We start from the raw sequence: 21,270 nt of genomic DNA on the forward strand, positions 1-21,270 counted from the left end.
TGCTATAGTTTGAATGTGTTTCCAAAAGAATGTTTTGAAAACTTAATCCTTACTGTAACAGTGATATGAGCCGAATGGGAAGCACTTAGACTATAAGGCCTCCACCCTCAAGGTTGTATTGCTACTGATTCTAAAAGGTCTTAAGCTCCGAGTTGGATCTCTTGTTTTCTCACACCCTCTCCTTCTGTCATAAGGTATAGACAAAAGGCTCTCACCAGGTGCTGGACCTTTTACGTTGGGCTTTTAAGCTTCTAGAACTATAAGCTAGTGCATTTTAACTTACTATAAATTACCCAGTCTCGGGTATATTGTTATAGCAGCTCAAAATGAGCTAAAAGATATACCAACCTTGCATCTGGAAACCCTATTTGGACAGCTGTGAGCAACATGAGAAAAGCAAATATATATGTAGGATAAGCATAGAATCAAAACTATAAAATAGTTACTCTTCCTGGGTATGTTTGTGACATATTAGTGCTTCTGCTTCCAAACTTTAATATTAAACACATGAATCTCCCAGGAATTTAATTACAAGTCAGGCTGTTGTCACAGGCTTTGGGATGGGACCTGGAATTCTGCCTTCTAAGAATGCCTCAGTATAGACTTAGGAGCTTTTATTTATTATTTTCAAATTAAAATTTATTCCAAATTATAATACCTCCAGTAGATTATTTTCCCATTTTATAGATAAGATTGGAGGGCAGGGTAGCAGAGGGCAGGGTATGATATTTGTGCCACTATTTCACCAGTTGGATTGTTTTGTCAGGCCAGTTGTTACTATAGGTGGCAGAATTCACAGCTGGGTAAGACTGGTGATTGTTTTTATCCTTCAGTAGTAGTAGTATGAATAGATGTCTAAAGCTATTCCCCTAAGGCGGCTATGGCAGACCCTGTTGTTTTACTGGTGATAATGAATTCTGCAGTATTACTACCATCCCTAGGGTGTCAGGCTGTAAGTTAAAGAATATGCATAAAGCTCTGGCCATATAGCTGTATAGGGAAGACTATAGATAAGTAACCACATTCCTTTCTACTATTTTTCATCAGAATACTAGAGGATTTATATTCCATAAGCAAGACATAGGAGACAATTCCTGTTGTCCTTAGCACCTTTTATTGAAGAACGACCCTTGGTGACAATATGGCAGGCATATCAATGTCAGCCAAGAGGGGAGTGGTGGAGGACACAAATGCACAAACAGTAAGATTCAGAAAAATAATAGCAGTACATGGGATAGACAACTCCCCGGAATTGTACAGCAAACACTGATTCTTTATCTATATACACTGCCCCACACCCCACCCCCTTCTAAGGATTTAATCTTCAAATAATACAACATTCTGCCACAGAATGATTATTGGTATACACAGCTCCTCTGGCAATGAGAGGGAGCTGCCAAGTTCCACATGGGTAGAAACAGCTAGCAGTCTACCCAACTTCTTCCATCTGAGCTTTGCTACTTGAAAAGCAGCACCTTCAGGGAGGCTGGATTTGAGGATGCAGTCCTGGTACTCCTTAGGCAGCTTTTTTGGCACATGAGGTTAAGTGGCAACAGAAATATGAACCCAGTCTTGAAAGAGGATTTTTATGTTTTTATTCTCTTTTCTTTCCAATGCATCCAATGTCTCCCTTTTTAGGGCTTTAATTCCAGTATATTTATCTCATTCTCTTAGATTCTACTTGGGTATTTACTTCTACATCTTGGCTGAGTCTTCAATCATGGGACTTGAGGAGAGTCAATTATCTAGAGCTCTGGGGATGGGGAAATAGTTGTATGATAGTAATCCTGCATTGACTTCCTTTGATCCACCCTGCTTTCCAGTGAGGTTTCTGTAAGTATCTGAAGGGAAAGAATGGAAGACCAGTAACCTTTGAGTGGGGGGTGCCAATCTTTTGACCCACTTTCACACTGATGTCTTCTCAGGGACCTTGGAAGATGGCTGATCCCAGAAACCAAGACCAGAGAGAGCTATCCCATGCCAAGTAGTACTGGCACTTTGCAGTGATGTTCCTCACTGTGGAAACGCCACAGCAGGAGTAGGGCATGCCAGTGTGGGTTCAGTCTATTGAGCTTTGCTACTTGGTATATTTTTGAGGTTATCTTTCAAATCCTTTGGAAACTCAGCCAACTGAGTTCTGAATCCAACTCTACCAACTATTTTGAGGTGGGATGAGTGACAAAATGAGAATTTAGGCTATGGCTGTAGCCCAGTGATACAGCACTTGCCCAGCATACATAAACATAAGGCCTTGGGTTCCTCCTCCAATGATGCTAAACAACAAACAAACAAACACAAACCACAGTTAATAGTATTTTTGGTATCATATACTTCAGGTATAATAAACATAACAAAGGCTACAAATATCCAGCCTATGGCCATCATATCCAGCACAATGACTGCTCCTTGCTCTACTATAGCCAAACACATCTTTGAATGATAAAATACATAACTCTCACACATCTTTGAATGACAGAACATATAACTCTCATTATCCTAATACAAGACATTTGAACTTCTTTATTGATTGTCCTAGGGCCCATTATTAAAAGAAGGTAAGGCAAGTGTGGCCTTTACTCCAAGTATTTCCTCACCTCTCCCAATTTTCCTTTGGGTAAGCTCTCAGCCATCCTGAATAGAATAGCACAGAACATAACAGCACAGCACTGCACACCATAGCACTGCACAGCACAGCACTTCACAGCACTGCATACCATTGCACTGCACAGCACTTCACACCATCGCACTGCACAGAACACCATTGCACTGCACTGTACAGCATGGCACTGCACTGCACATCACTTCACTGCACAGCACTGCACACCATCGCACTGCACAGCACTTCACTGCACACCATCGCACTGCACAGCACTGCACAGCATAGAATAGGGGCTACAGAGCTTCACTGCTCAGTATAGACTTTGGGGTTATGTTTAAAAGAAATTGTAATCTTCCACTTGAGGGGAGAATGGCAGTACTGATATGGTAACAGTGGTTCTTGTGGAGGCAGCAGTACTATTACAGCATACCCAGAGACCCACAGACAAGGTTGCCACCCCTTTAGAATACCCTGCTGGCCAAGAGTCTCCCAAAGCTGTCAGACACAATGTGGCGAAAATGGAAGACAGTGACCAGTATCTGTAGCAGCAGTGCAGTTCCTTGGCAAATTCTTTGGTTGGATGAGGAAACACTGTAGTTACAATGAACCTCCAAGGACCCTGAGGAACTCAGCAGTAACATGTGGTGATGCCAGGGCTTGGTTGTCTTGGACTTCTGCTGTATTGATGGGGGATAACATCAAGGACTGCACCCAGTTAGTAAGGAACATAAGATTGAGCTAGATAAAAGGGCAGTTTGGTGGTGATTCCCCTCTTGCTATTGCTCTCCCAAATGCTGTTCCAGGACAGAAGCTGGCTACCAATGTAAAGTCTTGGCAAACGCAACAGCTTTAGTTCTTTGTACATTAATCTGTGGTTTCACTTTTCATAGTTTCAGTTCTCATGATCAACCATGGTTTGAAAACATTAAATGTAATATTATAGAGTTAAACAACTGATAAGTTGTAAATTATGTGCCATTCTGAGTAGTGTGATAAAACTTTGCTCCATTCCACATGGATCATGAATCATCTATCTATCCAGTGTATCCATGCTATATAGGCTATCTCTCTTTAGTCGCTTATTAGTCCCCTCAGTGATGAGATTAACAATTGTGGTATATATAGGATTTGGAACTATCCGAGATCTCAGGCATTCACCAGAGGGGATGCTTTAGTACATAGGCCAAGAGGATAAGGAGGGATACTGTCTGTCTAGATCCTGGATGGATCGTAATTTTCTCTGGAGCCTGGCCCTGCCTGAAAGTACTCTTCTAGTTTTGTTTCCTTGAGGCTAGCCACTGAGAAAGCAGTTGTTAGAAGAGTGCCTTCCACACTCTCCTTCATTCATTCCTGCATCCTAAAATTTTCAGTTTCAGGAGCGCACTCTAGTTTCAAAACACAGTGAGAAAACAGTGAATTGTACTCAGGAATGTTACGGCCATCTAGACCTCAAGGAAGCACATAGGGAAGCTATGGTAGGGGGCTCTGGGGTCAAGGGGTGAGCTTTCTCAGGTCCTTGAAGCTATGGCAGGAAGAATTCACTGCCTCGGCACTTGCTTACTTAGCCACAGTGGACTCAGGCTGTCTACATAAAATGTTTTCCTTCTGGCTAACATCCCCCTCTCTAACTTATTTCTTCTTACCTCATTAGTTAAAAAAGAAAAAAAACCATAAAATTAAATAAAATCAAAGACCATTTGAAATATAATAAGAATCCTCTCCCCAATAAGGAAGCTATATCCTGAAGTCAGCTGAAATAGAAATATTAGAGGCTCAAAGAGTGAAGCCCTGGCATGTGACTCCTAGTGATATCCGGGCAAGATACAATTAAAGTAGTAGGTCCATCATGTTATGGCAGGAAGGCCATAGTAAAACACTGTCAGCTAGCTGTCGGGGAGGGTAGACATGGAACCACTCTGTTTAAGCCTGGGTTTTACTGGAGGGGAGGATGAGTACGAGGGTATACCCAACACTTGCTCTCCTTCTATGCAATCTCTTCTTCTGTCTCCTGCTGCGAAGTTTGGGGGAGGGCCTGACGCTGGTGTTGGGTGAACGCATTCAAGTCACGCAAATCTGCTTGGGCAATGGCTAAGCTAGGCCACTAGCCTGGGGGAAGAGGGAAACTGCACATTAAGAGGGTAGTGTGGCAAGGGGGAACACTGAGTTTGTGATGTCTTTGGTGTCCTAGTACAGAGATGAAGGCACTTCATTGGTTCGATGGGTTCCCACTCACTGGGAACGAGCACACGGCAGTACAACCACACCTTGCTTCAGCTCTGCAAGGCAGAAGCTTAGGGCCTTCCCAGGCTCTCCTCGATGGCTGGCCAAGGTAGATGGCTGCAACCATCTGCTAAGTCATTTCTATACAGTCGGCTAGCAAACTGCTACTGAAGACTGAAAGCACTTTCCATTGTGGATAGGCAGGGGCGCAGAGGCACCGGTGGGATTAGAAATTGTTGGGCCCCAAGTGCAGGCTCTCTTTGAGGCATTTAAGCTGCTCTTCCCCAAGTTTAATCTTCTCATCCAGCTCTCTCTGTTCAATGATGAGAGCAGATTTCATCTTCACAAAGTGCTGGTAATCTTGGAGCTGGTCCTGAGGCAGGTATCGGGAGACCAGGCCGAACACCAGCTTCTCCCTGTGGTCCACGTGCTCCTTCAGCTCCTTGGCATCTGCCAACTGGTTTGTCAGTTGCTTCTTCTTCTCCATCAGCACCACCTGGGGAAGCAGAGGACCCATTAAAGGCTATCCCAGTCCCCAGGCATCTGCACAGCAGTTTTCCACCAAGGAAGCAGCTCCAGAGCAGCTATACATTCTGCTAATTAACCAGCCCTTGTTTTCCTGCTCCAAAGTACTCGTTCACACACAAACCTCCCTTGCCTGTAGCTGCAGAAAGACAAGCATGACAGCACTTTTGGATAGGAGGTGTGCAATCACATCTCTCCATCTCTAAGGCTGTCTTTAAACCATGGACCACCACTTGGTTTGGCATTGAGGAAGCCTCTCACAAAGCTAATCTAAGTCCCTTTCATTTGCTGAACAAATATCATTGTGGTGATGCCTTCTGTACAGTGTCTCTGTGGGACTAAGTCATGCCTGGGGGTGTGTATTTGTGTGTGCACGTGTATGGACCTCTTACCATGGATCAAAGCTACTTGTACAGGGGAAGGTAATGGAGTTGAATTCAAATATGATTACAGAATAATGAAATAACCTGCAAAACTGAGGGTCTCTTTGTAATTCTAAGGGGGATCAGAGGCAAATTGGCTGCTGCTGTTGCTGCTGTTCCTGGTCCTGCTGCTGTTTCTGCTTCTGCTACCACCCCCACCCCTATCACTACCATCACTATCAATCACCAGCACTAGCAGCTAGCACTGATTCCATGTTTACTCTGTTTCAGACACTATTTCATGCAATTAACTCAGATTATCTCACCCATCACAGAAAACCCATGAAACAGGCTGCACGCTTATTTCATTTTTAAGTGAAGCAACCAAGACAGAGTAAAGCTAAGTAAGCTGCTTTAGAGTCACACAGCTAACACGCAGAACCAAATTTTCAGGGCACTAAAAAGCCAGTGCTCACACTCTTAATGCTGTTTCCTGTCTCCCTTAAAAGCTACACCCTCAGAGACAACATCTGTACCTTCTCCTGGCTGGTCTCTGAATCGATGCTGTTGAGAGCATTCTCTACCCGGGCCAGTCGTCCAGAGAGTGACAGCAACAGGTTGACCACTTTGTCCAGGTCCCCAATAAACAAATGATACTTTTCCAACTCATTGGATTTGCAGACCGCTTTTAAGTTGGCCTCTACCTCCTCTCCAAGGGCAGCATTGGCATTGATGTCATCCTGGAGCCCTCGCTGGGCCTCCCTCAGGACAGAAAGTTTCCGACCAATGCTTTCAATGAGCTGAATCTAAGAGAGTTAAACAGAAGACAAAGGATGAACATGGCCTTCAACAGAAACAGATTTGGGCTTAGCAAAATACATGCCTGCATCCTGGCACTTGGGAGGTGAAGGCAAGAGGATTACAACCTGGCCTATATACTGAGACCCTGTCTAAAGGACCAGACTAAAAATGGAAGGGGGAGGGAAGGAGGGATAGGGCAAGGAAAGACAAGAAGGAGAGAGGGAAGAGATAGAGTGCAACCTGAGCAAGTAATAAGCAATTCCAGTTTTCTGAATAGGTACCTTCCTTCCCTGTTTGGTAGGAATTCCCATGTCACCACCAGAGTTCCTGGTATTAGGAAAGTGGTACCAGCAATAGAACAGTGACCCAGCCACATTTGCAAAATGAAACTGAGACTATAATAAATGAGAACTAGAGAGCTTCTGAGGCCCTAGATTGGAAAGAATTGTCATCAGATATTTGCTAATCACTTTCTATGTTCTCCTTTGGTGCTCATGACAGTGTGCTAGGCCCTTGTCCCCTTGGATCACTTTTGAGGCCTTTGGATGAGAATGAAAATTCTGCAGTCACAATGACTGTGTTTGACTTCTACCTCTTCCAATTTCTATCTGCAGGATCTTGAATGATTTGACTTAATTGAGCTTCACTTTCTCTCTTTGTAGAAGGATTGTAGGTAAGTGTTGTGTCCATTATACTAAATGGTAATGATTCAATAATAATTAAAAAGACTTAGCACAGAAGGTGTCAATAAAAATAGGCCACTGTTATTACTATTGCTCAATATGACCCATTACCTCCACCTCAGAACCATTCAGGTTTAGCTCTCTGCTCCACTATATCCACAGCCCTCATTCTTGACTGCCTGAATTGATTCTGTAGTTCCACTTGCTCAGTTTCTCTATACGGGGGCTATTCTGGTTCTTTCTCTAAGGTCCAGCTTTGCTCCCACCCTTCCTATAGGAAAACCTCTTCTAGAAGTCTTCTCTCAGTGGCATCTTTCTTTTTGAGCTTTGAAGTATTTTACCTTAGGGGTATAGATCAGTAGTGTGGTGCTTCATTAGCTTATATAAGGTACTTATTTCCATGCCTAGAACTGCAAACAAGCAAACAGAAAACCACAAACAAAACAAAACTTTTAGAATCAGAACATTACAGTGTGTGGTGGTTTGAATAGGAATGGCCTCCAAAGGCTCATATATTTGAATGCTTGGGTCATTAGTGAGTGACACTACTTGAGAGGGATTAGAAGGCGTGGGCTTGTTGGAGTTGATGTGGCCTTGTTGGAGGAAATGTGTCACTCAGGGTGGGCTTTGAGGTTTCAAAAGGTCATGCCAGACCCAGTGTCTCTGTCTTCCCGCTTCCTCTGGATCCAGATCAGAACTGTTAGCTTCTATGTCTGCCTGTGTGCAGCCATGCTCCCCGCTATGATGATAATGGACTAAACCTCTGAAACTAGAAGCCAGCCCCAATGAAATGCTTTCCTTTAGAAGAGTGGCCGTGGTCTCTTCACAGCAATAGAACAGTGACTAAGACACAGTGTAATTTTAATTTGTTAATTCTATTTCATGTGTGTGAGTTCAATCCTTCACTGTTCATTATAAGTTACTCAAGGGAAGTACTGCCTAGTGCTAAGTTTTGTTTTCTGTGTGATGAAGTGTCCATGCAAGACAACTTAAAGGACGATGTACTTTGGCTCACAGTCTCAGACGCTTCAGTTCATTGTGGCAGCCAGGAGCAGAGAGTGAGAGCCTGTACTATAGGTTTTCCCACCCTCACCCCTTTATTGCATCTGGGCCCCCAGTCTATAGGACGGTTCCATCCACATTCTGGGCATGTCTTAGTTAATCCTCTGTGGAAATGCCTCAAAGAACTCCCAAAGGTATGCTTTGCAGCCTCTAGGCACCTATCGATCTAATCAACTTGATAAGATTAAGCACCATAGCCTATTCCTCCCATTTATAGCAGTAATCAGTTGTGTGACTACACTCACAGGAAGGCAATGAGTAGAGTGAGTGGAATTTTGCAGTCATATAAACCCCTGGATACAAATACTGTCTTCTACAAACTCTGAAACTTCAGATACAAAGTTTACTTCTTCATCTAGTCTACCTTTGTCCAGGGTGCTGTGACAATTTATAGTAAATATGATAACAGAAGCAAACTATTGACTGCTGTGTCTGAGACAGTAAATGCCCAATGCACATTTACTTGTGCTTTCGTTGTCATAAGCATTATTATTAATATTATTATAAGGAATTCAGGAATACATGTCTAGGGGCTGTTGAGATGTGTCAGTGGTTGAAGCGCTTGCATGCACGCATGAGGATCATAAGAAGGCAGGCACAGCAGAATGTGTCTGCAACCCCAGCATTGGGGGATGATAGAGACAGAAGGATCCCCAGAGTTCATTGATGAGCCAGTCTAGCCAATCACTAAGCTCCAAGTTTAGTGAGAGCAACTTTTTTATAAAGAAGAAGGTAAGAAGCAATTGAAGAAGAAACCCAGTGTTGACCTCCAGCTTCCATATACACATGCACACACATATGTGTGCACACATACACATCCTGGTACAGACATATACCAGAGTGAGGGAGAGTGAGCCAGGAAGCGAGAGAGAGAGAGAGAGGGAGAGAGAGAGAGAGAGAGAGCAAGCACCATGTTTAGCTGAGTGGCTTGATGCTATCCTGGGTTGCCTTCAGCCTTTATAGCCAGTATTGCATTGTGCTTAAGATCATGGACTGTAGCAACAGACTGTTTTGAATATCAGACCTGCCACAAAGTAGTGGTCTGACCTGTTAACACATTACTTAACCTCTGTGTGCTTCAACTGCTCTACAGGAAAAAAAGTAGGAGAACAATAGCACCCATATCACAGAGTGGTTATGAGAATTAAGTGAACTAATACAGACTTAGGATAGTGTCTTGTACACAGGAAGTAAGCTCCAGTGTTTGATTTATTATTATTCAAGTTTAGGCTTCTGGGATGTGTAGATTTGGAGTGTTCCTTTCTGATAGCTCATTTGGAAATGTTGAAGGTGACCAAGACTACGAGGTTCCAAAGCCTGTTGTCAGGAGAAGTCAGGAAATCATCATGTTTGTGCTTGGAAGTGTGGGGATGATCACCAAATCCACTGAGAACTGGGAGCCCAGTGATAGGAAAGAGGAAACATAATGAGGTTTCAAAATCTTCTCAATTATTTTGTCACCTTCCACTCTCTCATACAAAAGCCGATGTCAGTGTCAAAGGATGACCCACTTGGATTCTCACTTCCTCACCCAGATGCCGACCTCTGGGGACTGAGGGAAGAATGGGAATGGAGGGAACGCTTTACTCTGCAGGACCTGGGCTATATAACCTGACTCTTTAGCCTGGGGAAGGCATACTGTATGCACTGTATGAAACTGGCGAGTCATCACAGGCTCAGCCAGAGCTGAGCTGTTTTTCTGGAACACTGCAAATTGATGACCTTCCTCTCCTTTCTTCCTTACACACAAACACTGCCCTGCCCCACCCGCGGTCATTGCAAATCACTCTCTGTTATTCTGTTCTTTGCCATTTCCAGTCATCTCTCTTCCCTTGGCTAGACTTTCATTATGTTTGTCCCTGGAAAGGCCAGGTCTTGAATAAGCAAGGAGCCACTCTGCCATGTTCAAGAAACATAGACTCCAAGGAAGAGCATCTGGATCAATAACATTTGACACTTCCATGGTCCAATTATTTCCCTGACATTTTGCTTCAGATGGAAAATTGGAAGGAGGGCTTCTGAAAATGGCCTTATGTTTTCCTACAGGTCATGTCCTGAAAGAGAAATATGGGCAGAAGAGCAATTTACATTGAGTTCACATGTCCACAAAATGGTAAATTGGGCCTTTGAGGTTGCTATGACAACTCTATTTGCTTATGAAATAAAATAGGTAAGTGCAAGGGGCGGGTAAAATGATTCCAGGAACTTGATTAAAAAACTAGGCTACTGGTACTTAGAGGAAGAAAGGGAGGCTTGGAACAACAACAACAACATCCCCATTTACCTATTTTGTATTTTCAAGAGATAATTGACCATCATTGCAAATAAATAATAGTCTGCCAGCCTATAATTTCTCCTTAGTCAGTCTGTTCTCTCTCCCAGAAACTTACAGAGAATACAAATTAATGGCACTGCCATTGGCCAGAGCTCTGATGCGCCTTAGGCAGTGAGTTAGATTGCTTAATTCAAAAGGACAGTATGGGAAAGCAGAAACCCAGTCCTGCCTTGAGTCCAGGACCCGTTATTTAGTACATTGCCTTGGAAAAAGTAGTTCCTTTAACTGGTTAAAAGAGTGGGGGCAATAATAACACTTACCTTGCAGGGCTAGGGCTGTAACTCAGTGCCAAAACGCTGGCCTGGCAAGGGCAAGGCTCTGGGTTCAGCCCTAGCACTACAAAAGAAAGAAAGTGGGGTGGGGGAGACAGGGAAGGAGGGTGGAAGGGAGGGAGGTTGGTTGGGGATGCAGCTTAGGGAAAAGTGCTTTTCTAACACATGCTAGGCCCTAGTTTTGATCCCAAATGCTTCAAAAATTTCCACTGAGACTCAGGTTGAGCATCAGTGTAGCACACATAAAGTCTTGGGTTCAATCCCCAGTGACAGACAGACAGATGGGCGGGTAGGCAGGATACAGATACACACACACACACACACACACACACACACACACACTCACACCCTCCAAAGCAAGATGGTTCTAAGGATTAGAGAGAGAATGATGAGTGCTGCTACTGTTGACTAGAGACTAGACGGAGGAGAGGCTGTGTGATTTCCATACTGAAACACAAGACTGAAAGGCATGCTGGGGGTGTAAAGGGCTAGTTGTCCTTCAGACACAGCTAAATGCTGGAAATATCTGGGATATACCAAATCCTTACCTTTTTTTGAGCCAGTTCATAGTCAACTCCCTCCTCTCCCAGGCCCGCCTCTGCCATCTCAGGCTGCTCTTTTAACTTATTCAGCAGTTCTGCCTTGGCCACAGAGATATTATAATATGCCGAGTAAGAGGTAGGGACTCCTGGGGCCCCCGGAGGAGGTGAGAAGTGCTGAAACTCTTGTCTGTGGAAACAAAAGGTGACCATTTGAGCACTTTTGTTGAGAGACCACTGATGTTTCTCCTTCCTTGGTTTTCTCTACCTATTACATATGGCACCACTTTCCTTAGCTATTATAAAATGGACCAGAAGGCACTGTTCAAACACGAACAGGTTACATGGAGGCTATCTAAAAGGCAAATAAAGGCAAACTTTAAGAATGTAGCAGCCTATTTCCATGTGCCTCTATGTCCCTGCCCTTAGTAGCTCATAGGATGTTTTTATCATTTGGCTCAGTCATTAACACCCTATTAAAATAGAGAAGAACTTACAAGACCTCAAAGTTGTGGGCTTCTGATGATAAATGATTCTTCTTAGTTAATGACCTCAGGGGAGGGACTGCGCAGCAGAGAAACGTGTTCCTCTAGGCCTGGGGACCTCTCCTCTACCTAAGCACAGAGCCTACTCAGCCCAGCTCTACCTGACCTGCTTGTTTACAAAGGTACCCTGTGACGCCTGGCGGTGGTGGCGCACGCCTTTAATCCCAGCACTCGGGAGGCAGAGCCAGGCGGATCTCTGTGAGTTCGAGGCCAGCCTGGGCTACCAAGTGAGTTCCAGGAAAGGCGCAAAGCTACACAGAGAAACCCTGTCTCGAAAAACCAAAAAAAAAAAAAAAAAACCAAAAAAAAAAAACAAAGGTACCCTGTGGCTTTCCTCATACTCTAATCTTTTATCCTGATGCCACTCCTGTTTGAAATGGCCACTCCACTGTAGATGTCCCATAGCAAAGTGTGACCTCAGCCATGGTCACCATTTTGAAGGCTGGGATTTGCATCCCTGCCAAAAGTTTGTCACAGCCCATCTTATCTCTCATGAGCTCTCTGATACTGCCTCTTGTAGGGCAACCCTTTGGCCTGAGAATGGACAGCATCCCTCCACTTCCAGAATATTCTCACTGGCCCCAGCCTCCTGCATGGTTGCAGAATGAAATGAGGAGGATGAAACCAGTGACACCCAGGGCTTGACAAGTATAGCAGCAGACCCTGTTGCCTTGGGTTCACTGAAGGCTTCTCAGAGCCTGTTGCTTTGGGTTCCAGCCCGTGGAAGAGAATTTCTTCCCAGGAAAGAAGTTGTTCTGACTCTACCCTGGCTTGGATTTGGACTCTTCTGACAATAAAGCTTCTTGTCTAGTGGGAAAAGGGGGAAGTGAAGGCTATAATGTCAGGTTTCAGTAATGGAGGAGTGAACAATTCTGCCCAGGGTTTATGCAAGGGCAAAGTCCTCTCTCTCTCTCTCTCTCTCTCTCTCTCTCTCTCTCTCTCTCTCTCATATATATATATATATATATATATATATATATATATATATATATATATATATATGTGTGTGTGTGTGTGTGTGTGTGTGTGTGTGTGTGTGTGTGTACATATATGTACATACACACATATTCCCTTTGCCTAGCAGCTACTCCTACCATCCACCTGTCTGTGTCACTAGCCCTTCCTAACCTCTAGCTCTTTGAAAAGGAAAATAGGAGAAACTCATTAGTCATTTTTGCAGCTATTTGTAGCTCTTAGATAAAGGTCAAATATAATAGCTAAAAAGGCTCCACAGCTATTTACTGATTCATGCTATGCTGTCTCTTAATTCATCACACAAAGGCAACCTGGGCATGCCAATAATCCTCATTCTAGAGACATTTATTGTACACGGAGGGTTTCAAGCTTAGAACTATAATACTAATCTATATATGCAGTGCTTGCTATACCGCAGAAACTGTCCCAAGACAGGTAACACACATGTGCATAGCACACACATGTGCACATATGGACACTCACAGCTGAATGCTCATCATAACCACTTTACAGACAGGAAACATGAAGAACCAAGAGGTGAAATTATATTCCCCAGGTCATCAGCCAGTAAGCTCCACACCAATGTTTTCTCCTTTGGCAACCTGACTCCACACTTGTGCTTTTATCCTTTATATTATGTGATAGCTGACAAACGAACAACTTGATACTCTACAAACCCCCTATTTGTAAAGGGACTTTTGAGCTGGACTATGTCTTTGATATCAGAGAAGAGAGAATATTCTGGAGGGAATGCAAAGACATGAACTTTGGGAATTCCTATTTTTAAGAATTTATGGTACACATCAATGCTGAGTCAGAAACTGTAATGATCAAAACTCATGTGCTACATGGAAAGTCAGTTCCTCAGCAGATACAGCCCTACACAGTAGATCATATTAAGCCCTGTACTCTAGGGTTCTTTTCCTCGTTACCCTCATGAACAGGGAAGTGATTACAAGAAATCTATAGGAAGCTAATCTGAATTGGAAAGTAAACATTAAATGTAAGATCAGAACCTTCCACTGAGCATTGAGAGAATGTTCTTAGAGTTTGCAAAGCAAACTAGATCTACACTAGCATCAGTTATTAGCTTGGAGCAACATTTGATAATTTCTATGACTTCCCTCCATATGTGTTACAGAATTTGTAACTGAAAAGTAAAATTGTGGTAAAGATATACTATGGCTTAGCATGGCTGAACTTTGGATGTCTTTATTGCATCTCACATTGAAAACCTTACATGTCTGCTGGCCTCAACACTATCTATTTCGTACTGTCCTCGGGTCTGAAGAGAATCTACTTCAGGACCCGAGGTACTGAAATGACACTGTGGGCAACGTGTTAGACTGTCTGTGATCTTGTGAGAAAGCTACATTTCCTTCCTTAGCTTCACTTTTTTCTTCGGAAAGGTGGAGGGGCAGAATTACAACTCTTCCTTAGGTTTGTTAGGGGAGACTAAATCAAGGCCCTAATAAACCCTTCCTAAATGTAAAATCCTTATACTACACCTAACCTCCCAAACTCCACAACTCAGTAGCCCAGCACAATGTAGAGTGTCAGTGGCTTCTCTCATCACTGCAGGGCTGACTGCCTCTGCTGCTGCCCAGCACCACTAAAGGTTATTGTAGAGACGACTCTTGCTAGCTTAGGAAAAGGTCAACACTCCCTCACCTTCAAATGCCATCTTTGCTGAGTGCATGTTGCTTTTGCATCACTGTAAACCCTAAGAGAGTGTACATCACATACCACTATGAAAATACTTAAAATCAGGCTCAGCACATCATAAACAGGTGGAGAGACTTCAGCTACTATGGAAATGATGTTCTTCCTTAAATCTTTATCATCTGAAGGAACATTGAGAATTGATTTTTTTTTTGCAAAGAGAAGCCAAGGCTGTGTGCAAATGAATGCATTCCCTTGCAGCCTCTAATTCATCACAAACCAATGGCTGGAGCAGGTCATCTGATGTTTAGCAATAGTGATTTCTTTCTCAGTGGCCCAGGTGTCAGGACAATAAAGGTTCCTAAAGGAGGGAAGTCCATAGCCTAGAACTGCTACTTCTGGCACACATCACCCTCTAAGAGAGAGGATAATGCTGTAAAGCCCCAGCCAACTGAAAGAACAAGCCTTTGTGAGAGAGGTTGCAGAAGGAGGAGAAGAAGAGGAGGAAGAGGACGAGGAGGGGGAGGAGGAGGAGGACAAGGATGAGGACGTGGACGACGAGGACGACGTGGACGACGTGGACAATGAGGACAAGGTTGCTGTAGCAGCTGCAGCTGCCTGGATTTAGAGGCAGATAGATCTGGATTTGAGTCTTTGCTGCACAATACTGAATTAATTAGTCCCTTATTTTGCTCAACTTCAGCTACCTCATTTGTCAAATGGGGATGATGATGGCCAACAGGGATGTTGGGAAGAATAACTTAAATAATGTACATTAAATGCCAGGCAGTGTCTGGCACATAGAAAGTGCTTAATTGAAAACTTATTTGATTATCTATTTAGCCTTTTGAAATATTAGTTCAGTGCCTACTATCTGCCAGGTAACCTTTCAATCTCCCAGCTGTAATACATAACAAGCACAACACAGCTAGTTTCTGCAACACATTTTCCAGCTGCAATAAGGCAGCTTGAGAAGTCGCCACATGTGGTCTGCTAAGGGCTTCTCACAGAGCCCAGGAGCTGGGCTTTATAAATGCTTTCCTTATGGCACCTCAGAGAACTGCTCAATCAGCTCCAGATAACCAAGTAACACGATTAGCCTGTCCATAAAAGTCACATAAACAAGGTACTTCTAATAGCAGCTCCTCCCAGGCAAGATCCTGCTATAAAAAGATTTAAAGAAAGCAATTAGGGGACACCTGTCTGCTCATCCCCAGTGGAGCTCTGAAGGAGGGGAGGCAGAGCTAAGAAGCCAGGCACTGAGCAATGGAGATCATGGAGCTTCTGTTTGGGAGCGAAAAGGACAGACACACACTGGGGTGCACAGATGAGCATTGACATAGAAGTCAATGGCAGTCCGCAATCCTGGTTTGATCTCTCAGCCCAGCCAGCTCACCCTGCCAACGACTGCCTACTGTCCGGCAAGGCAAATGTGAAGCAGCAGCAAAGCAAGAGGGTGGAGAAAGTGGAGGAGACAAAGAATGCCCTTAGCTGTTGTAAGGAATTATCAGGCCATAAGTACCTAGCTCCAGCCACACCTTTTTTTCTGGGATTGGAGGAAGAATTCAGATGCCCAGGCTACTTTGTTAGAGCAGGAGCGAGGTTTCAGAAAAGGCCTAGGTAGGACAGGCAAAGAATGCTTTATGCTTTCATGATAGGGGGGCCAGATATTGATGTATACCTTAAAGATACACTGAGAAGCAACAGCATATTTTCTTAATGATAAGGATAAAACCTTGAACTCCATTTTCTGAGTACCTACTTGTACCAAGTGTCTATTTATGTCCTTTACATGCAATATCTTAACAGTCAGAACCAGGTAGAGCAGGTATGTTATCATGCCTGTTTTCCAGGTAAGGAAAGTAAGGATCATTGTTAGACAGTTGCTAAGTAGTAGGGGTGAAATTCAATTCATGCTGCTGGCTGCCTTTTCTGGGACCCAATGTCTTTTGCAAACACTTACTTTGGGGTCACAGTAGCTTCCTGCTCAGTTGTCCTCCACCGTCCATGAGCGCCATAATAGCAAGGAGGTTGAGCTTTCTCAGGCTGGGCTCCAATGTGGCCCCTTACTGGAGGCACAAAACCACTGGGATGCAAAGCAAAGGTCTCTTGCTCTAGGAGACGCTGTGAACCCTGCCTTGAGGCCTCCAGATGGCCCATCTTCAGGGGCTGTGGCTGCTCCAGGCCCTCATCTGGATTAGGGGCACGGGAACCAGTGGTTTCTGAACTAAAATACTGGGGTGGTAGGTCTTCCTCTTTTTCTCTCTCCTCCTCCCGCTCTTGCTCCTTCTCCTCCTCTACTTCCTCTTCTTCTTCTTCTTCATCACACTTTTGTTGCTGCTGTTGCTTCTGCTTCTGCTGTTGTAGCTGCTGCAGCTGCTGCTGCTGCTGCTGCTGCTGGGCTGCACGGAAGAGCCTGTATTTTTCCCAGTTGGGAGGAGGAGGACGAGGGGGAGGAAAAGCCTTCTTTCGGGCCCCAAGGAGCTCTGGCTGAGTCTCATTGCCTTTAGTAAATGGTTCCCTCTGAGGCTTCCCCCAGGCCTGGGTGTTTTGAGGCTCTAAGCTGATGTGACTCTCTGAGAAGGCTCGGCTTCGCAGTGGGCGGGGCATGGAGGCAACAGAACTCCCATCCTCATAAACTGAAGACTCCTCTGCTTTGTTCAAAGCAAGTTTGAAGTCTCCAAGAAGGTCAAGAGAAGAGATTGCTCGGTAGTTTGACAAGTCCAGTGCTGGGTTCTCAAGGCAAGGATGGAAGGGAGTAGACCATGAAAAGCTGGCCTTAGAATGAGCCATTTCCCTGTAAAACAGCAGATAAGCGTTGACCAAGACAAGCATGAGGTGGATGGGCCCATATTTTGGATGACATAATTTCTGCAAAGTTAAAATGGCTACAAAATTCTAATATATGCAGTAAATATAATGGCCATGGTGATAACAATATAATAATGGAGACAATGACACTTTTTGTGCATAAGCTAAGTACTAAACACTAGAGGAGTGCTTCTCACCCTTCCAAATGCTGCAACCCTTTAATACATGTTGTGGTGACACCCAACCATGAAATTATTTCATTGCTATTTCATAACTGTAAGTTTGCCACTACTATAAATCATAATGTAAATATCTGATATGCAGACCCCTAAAGGGGTCATGACCCACAGGTTGAGAACCACAGCACTTTCAAGTTGTTTTTTTTTTTCCATGTTCAAAGTTATTTGCTCCTTACAATAAACCCAGGAGGTAGTTCTTATAGTTTGGATTTTATAGTTTTGGAAACTGAGACATAGTCAGGATAAGTAACTTGTTCAGGATTATAAAGGTTATGTGGTAGAGCTAGGATTTAAACTTGAACTGTTTAGCCAAAGTCTAAATATACACATAGCACCCCAGTCTGTTTATGGCACTCAGACTGGATATGCAACAGTCTAGGGCTCACAATCCTGGTTTTCCTGCTTTAGTTGATGATTTCTCGCTCTCTTTTTTACTATGAAAAGATTCTAGTGTTTACAAATATACAGCGATTTCCATAATGAACATCCACATTCCCACTTACTACCCAGAATCAGCACAATTTAATACTTTCCTATCAAAAGTTCGTGAATTTTTCTTTTGTCTCACTCCTCACTTCCATTTTCCTACTGCTATTTGATGCAAGATAGATTATAAATGAATTCCATATAACTTCCCTGTTCTTACATGTGTAATAAAAATACTAAATAAGCTATTTACAAGTATCTGCCACTTTTGGTTAAAAATATTTCCTTCTGATACATTACAACCTGAAATTTCAAAAAGAACCATTAAATTATAGGCTTTTATGAAAACCTTCAAAAGTGGATAAGCTATTCTGTTACCAAAAAATTGAGGCTAGGGTAAAGAAGGATTAATAACATGAGCAAATGTGCACTCACAGAGGAGAAGCAGCAAGCACAGGGCCTAGACGGGTACCCTGCACCAGGGCCTCTGTGTCTATAAAAATGGCTTCCAGTTTAGTGCTTTTATGAGATTCCCGAGTGTGAGAATGAGTGGGTATCTGACTCTTGTGCCTTCTCTTAGGCTCTTTTCCTTCTGTTGGTTTGTCTTGTCCAACTTTGATATGATGGTTTTTGTTTTATCTTATTATATTCTATTTTGTTATATTAAAATGAATGAATGAATGAATGAATGAATGAATGAATGTAACTCTAGGCACTAGTGTAAAGGCTAACAACTCAACTGTCACTTATACCCACTGGGAGAGAGAAAATCAGTTTTCTCCATAGAGTGGCACTGGGTATATCAACCACTCTTAGGGGAGGCCTCATGGTCGGGGCAGTTGACCAACATGTAATGGACTCCCCAGTTTTGTTGTGTGATTTCATTTGGCTACAGTTTGTTTTTTGTTGGGGGGGTGGTAGCTTGGTTTTATTTTGTTTTCTTTGTTTTGAGGGGTTTTGTTGTTGTATTGAGTTTTTGCTTGTTTTTTTGAGAAAGAACTTAAAGTTGGGTGGGTAGGGAGGAGAAGAGGACCTGGAAGGAGTTGGGAGAGGGGAAGAATATAATCAAAATATATTTAAATTAAAAATAAATATATATAAAGGTTAAACATCTTATGAGACAATTGTAAGTACAAGTATCTTATAGATTAACAGAACCAATCAGTAAATTTAGAAATAAGGCAGACTAGCCAGGCATGGTGGCGCACACCTTTAATCCCAGCATGCAGGAGGCAGAAACAGGTGGATCTCTGTGAGTTTGAGGCCAGCCTGGTCTACAGAGTGAATTCCAACCTAGGAGTATATATATATTAGAGATATCCTGTCTCAAATAAAGATAAGGAATAAAGTAGACTATAAAAACATCATCTATATAAAAATATTATAAAACAAGGAGATAAAAACTATTCAGTAAATTTTTGAGACAACTTTTGATTGGTGCTATATATGTGAATATACACTTAATATTCTATATGTTATATATTTGTATAAATAAGAAAAAAATGAAATTTAAAATACGATCTCTCCTAGGAAAAATATTATTCTTTTAAGTTATAAAAGATAATCTCCAAAGACAAAGTCCAGGTACTTTGACTATTTATAAAATGTCAAACTTCCACATGGTAAGATTTATCAAAATGAAATGACATCTCTTCAGCTGATTATAAAGAGGTAAACTCTTTAAACTTATGATCTTGTTTCCTATGGTAGCCTGTGAGCAATCAACATCATGCTGAGTCCTGTCTACTGCCTGGAAATTCCCAGGGTTCAATTAGATCAGCAGAGAGACTATGCATTTAACAGTCATGACGATGGCTGAGACTATTTCTTTAAAAATAACAGTACACATGATGCTAACTAAGCTTAGAGAAAATGGAAACAAAACATCATTCCCTTCATCACTAGTTCCTACATGGATCAGAAATTCATACCCACATATCTTCACTCTTCTCATTCGGGTCTTAGCCTACCTGTAGACTCCTAATGCACAAATTATCCAATTCAGCATATCCTCTCAAGGAATAAAATAAAAACAAAAAGTAGTGAGTGGATAGCAAAAGGATGGCAGATATATATCAGGTAGAGAGGGCCTTCGTAATGATCCTATTTATTAGTCTTAATTACTCTGATTCTACTTTGCATTCATTCCTCTCCCAAAATACCATAATGCTAACAACTTGGATATATGATAAAGTTCTAATTACACTAAATCTTTCTCTTTCTCCCCCCTCGCTCTTTAGGTGCGAGCACATGCATATATACATATAAATATATATCTGCCCCACACCTTGTTTGTGTATGTGTGTGTATGTGTTTGAGAGACAGAGTCATGTTATATAGTCCAGGCTGTCTTTGAACTTGAAATCTTCCTTTGTCAGCCATATAAGAACTAGCATATCTTGTTACACCCAGAAGTCCTGAATCTTTATGTAAAAAAATAAACATAGAATCAAACATCATAAGAAAACTGTAGGTAATGTAAAGGCAAACAAATAAAGTCAGAAACAAATTTAAGACTGTTTCAACTTACAACTAAAATTAAAATAAGAGAAAACTCTAACAAAGACTATACTTTCTTTTCAGGACCCCAGTGAATACTTTTTAATTGCCTATATATTGAGCCAGAGGCAATACAGACCACATTCTCTAATCATAATTCAGTAATAGTGGAAATTAATTCCAAACATGAAAGATGAAAATGTATAGTATATAGAAAACAAACAGGAAAACTTTTCCACTTTAGATAAAGAAGAAATCTGAAACTCAGGATATCAAGAAACCATCAGAAGCCAGAGGATATACTTCACTAAAGTGGTAGTTCAAGGAAAATTTATAGCTCTCAACACTTACATTAAAAGATGACCTTGGAACACTCAGCCCTAAATGGGATGCCTCCATCAAATCCCTCCCCTCAGAGCTTAGGGAGCCCCACAGGAGAGGAGGCAGAAAGACTGTGAGAGCCAGAGGGCATGGAGGACATCAGGAGAACAAGGCCCTCTGAATCAACATGATCAAAGCTCATATGAACTCACAGAGACTGAAGCAGCAAGCACAGGGCCTGCATGGGTCTGCACCAGGTCCTCTGTGTATATATTATGGCTTCCAGTTTAGTGCTTGTATGGGATTCAGGTGTGTGCTTTCTCCTGACTCTTGTGCCTTCTCTTGGGCTTTTTCCTTGTGTTGGCTTGTCTTGTTCAACTTGTATATGAAAGTT

At 42.7% G+C, this 21,270-nt stretch overlaps 1 protein-coding gene across 2 annotated transcripts in view; it reads right to left on the minus strand.

Annotated features, from left to right (window-relative positions):
• Window positions 1-1,095: 1,095 nt before the first annotated feature.
• Window positions 1,096-21,270, minus strand: part of Shroom4 (shroom family member 4) — a 209,228-nt gene continuing 189,053 nt past the window's right edge. For both annotated transcript variants that reach the window (XM_052750606.1, XM_052750629.1), the window contains 4 exons: window positions 16,544-17,377; window positions 11,408-11,588; window positions 6,243-6,512; window positions 1,096-5,315 (listed from right to left, as the gene is read on the minus strand). In XM_052750606.1, the coding sequence (XP_052606566.1) occupies window positions 5,046-5,315; window positions 6,243-6,512; window positions 11,408-11,588; window positions 16,544-17,377 (1,555 nt within the window). In that variant the 3' untranslated portion in view covers window positions 1,096-5,045. The remainder of the gene's footprint in view (window positions 5,316-6,242; window positions 6,513-11,407; window positions 11,589-16,543; window positions 17,378-21,270) is intronic.

Source organism: Peromyscus californicus, unplaced genomic scaffold (assembly GCF_007827085.1).
Source record: "Peromyscus californicus insignis strain IS unplaced genomic scaffold, ASM782708v3 Scaffold_10__1_contigs__length_136768540, whole genome shotgun sequence".
In the NCBI taxonomy this organism is placed as follows: Eukaryota; Metazoa; Chordata; class Mammalia; order Rodentia; family Cricetidae; genus Peromyscus; species Peromyscus californicus.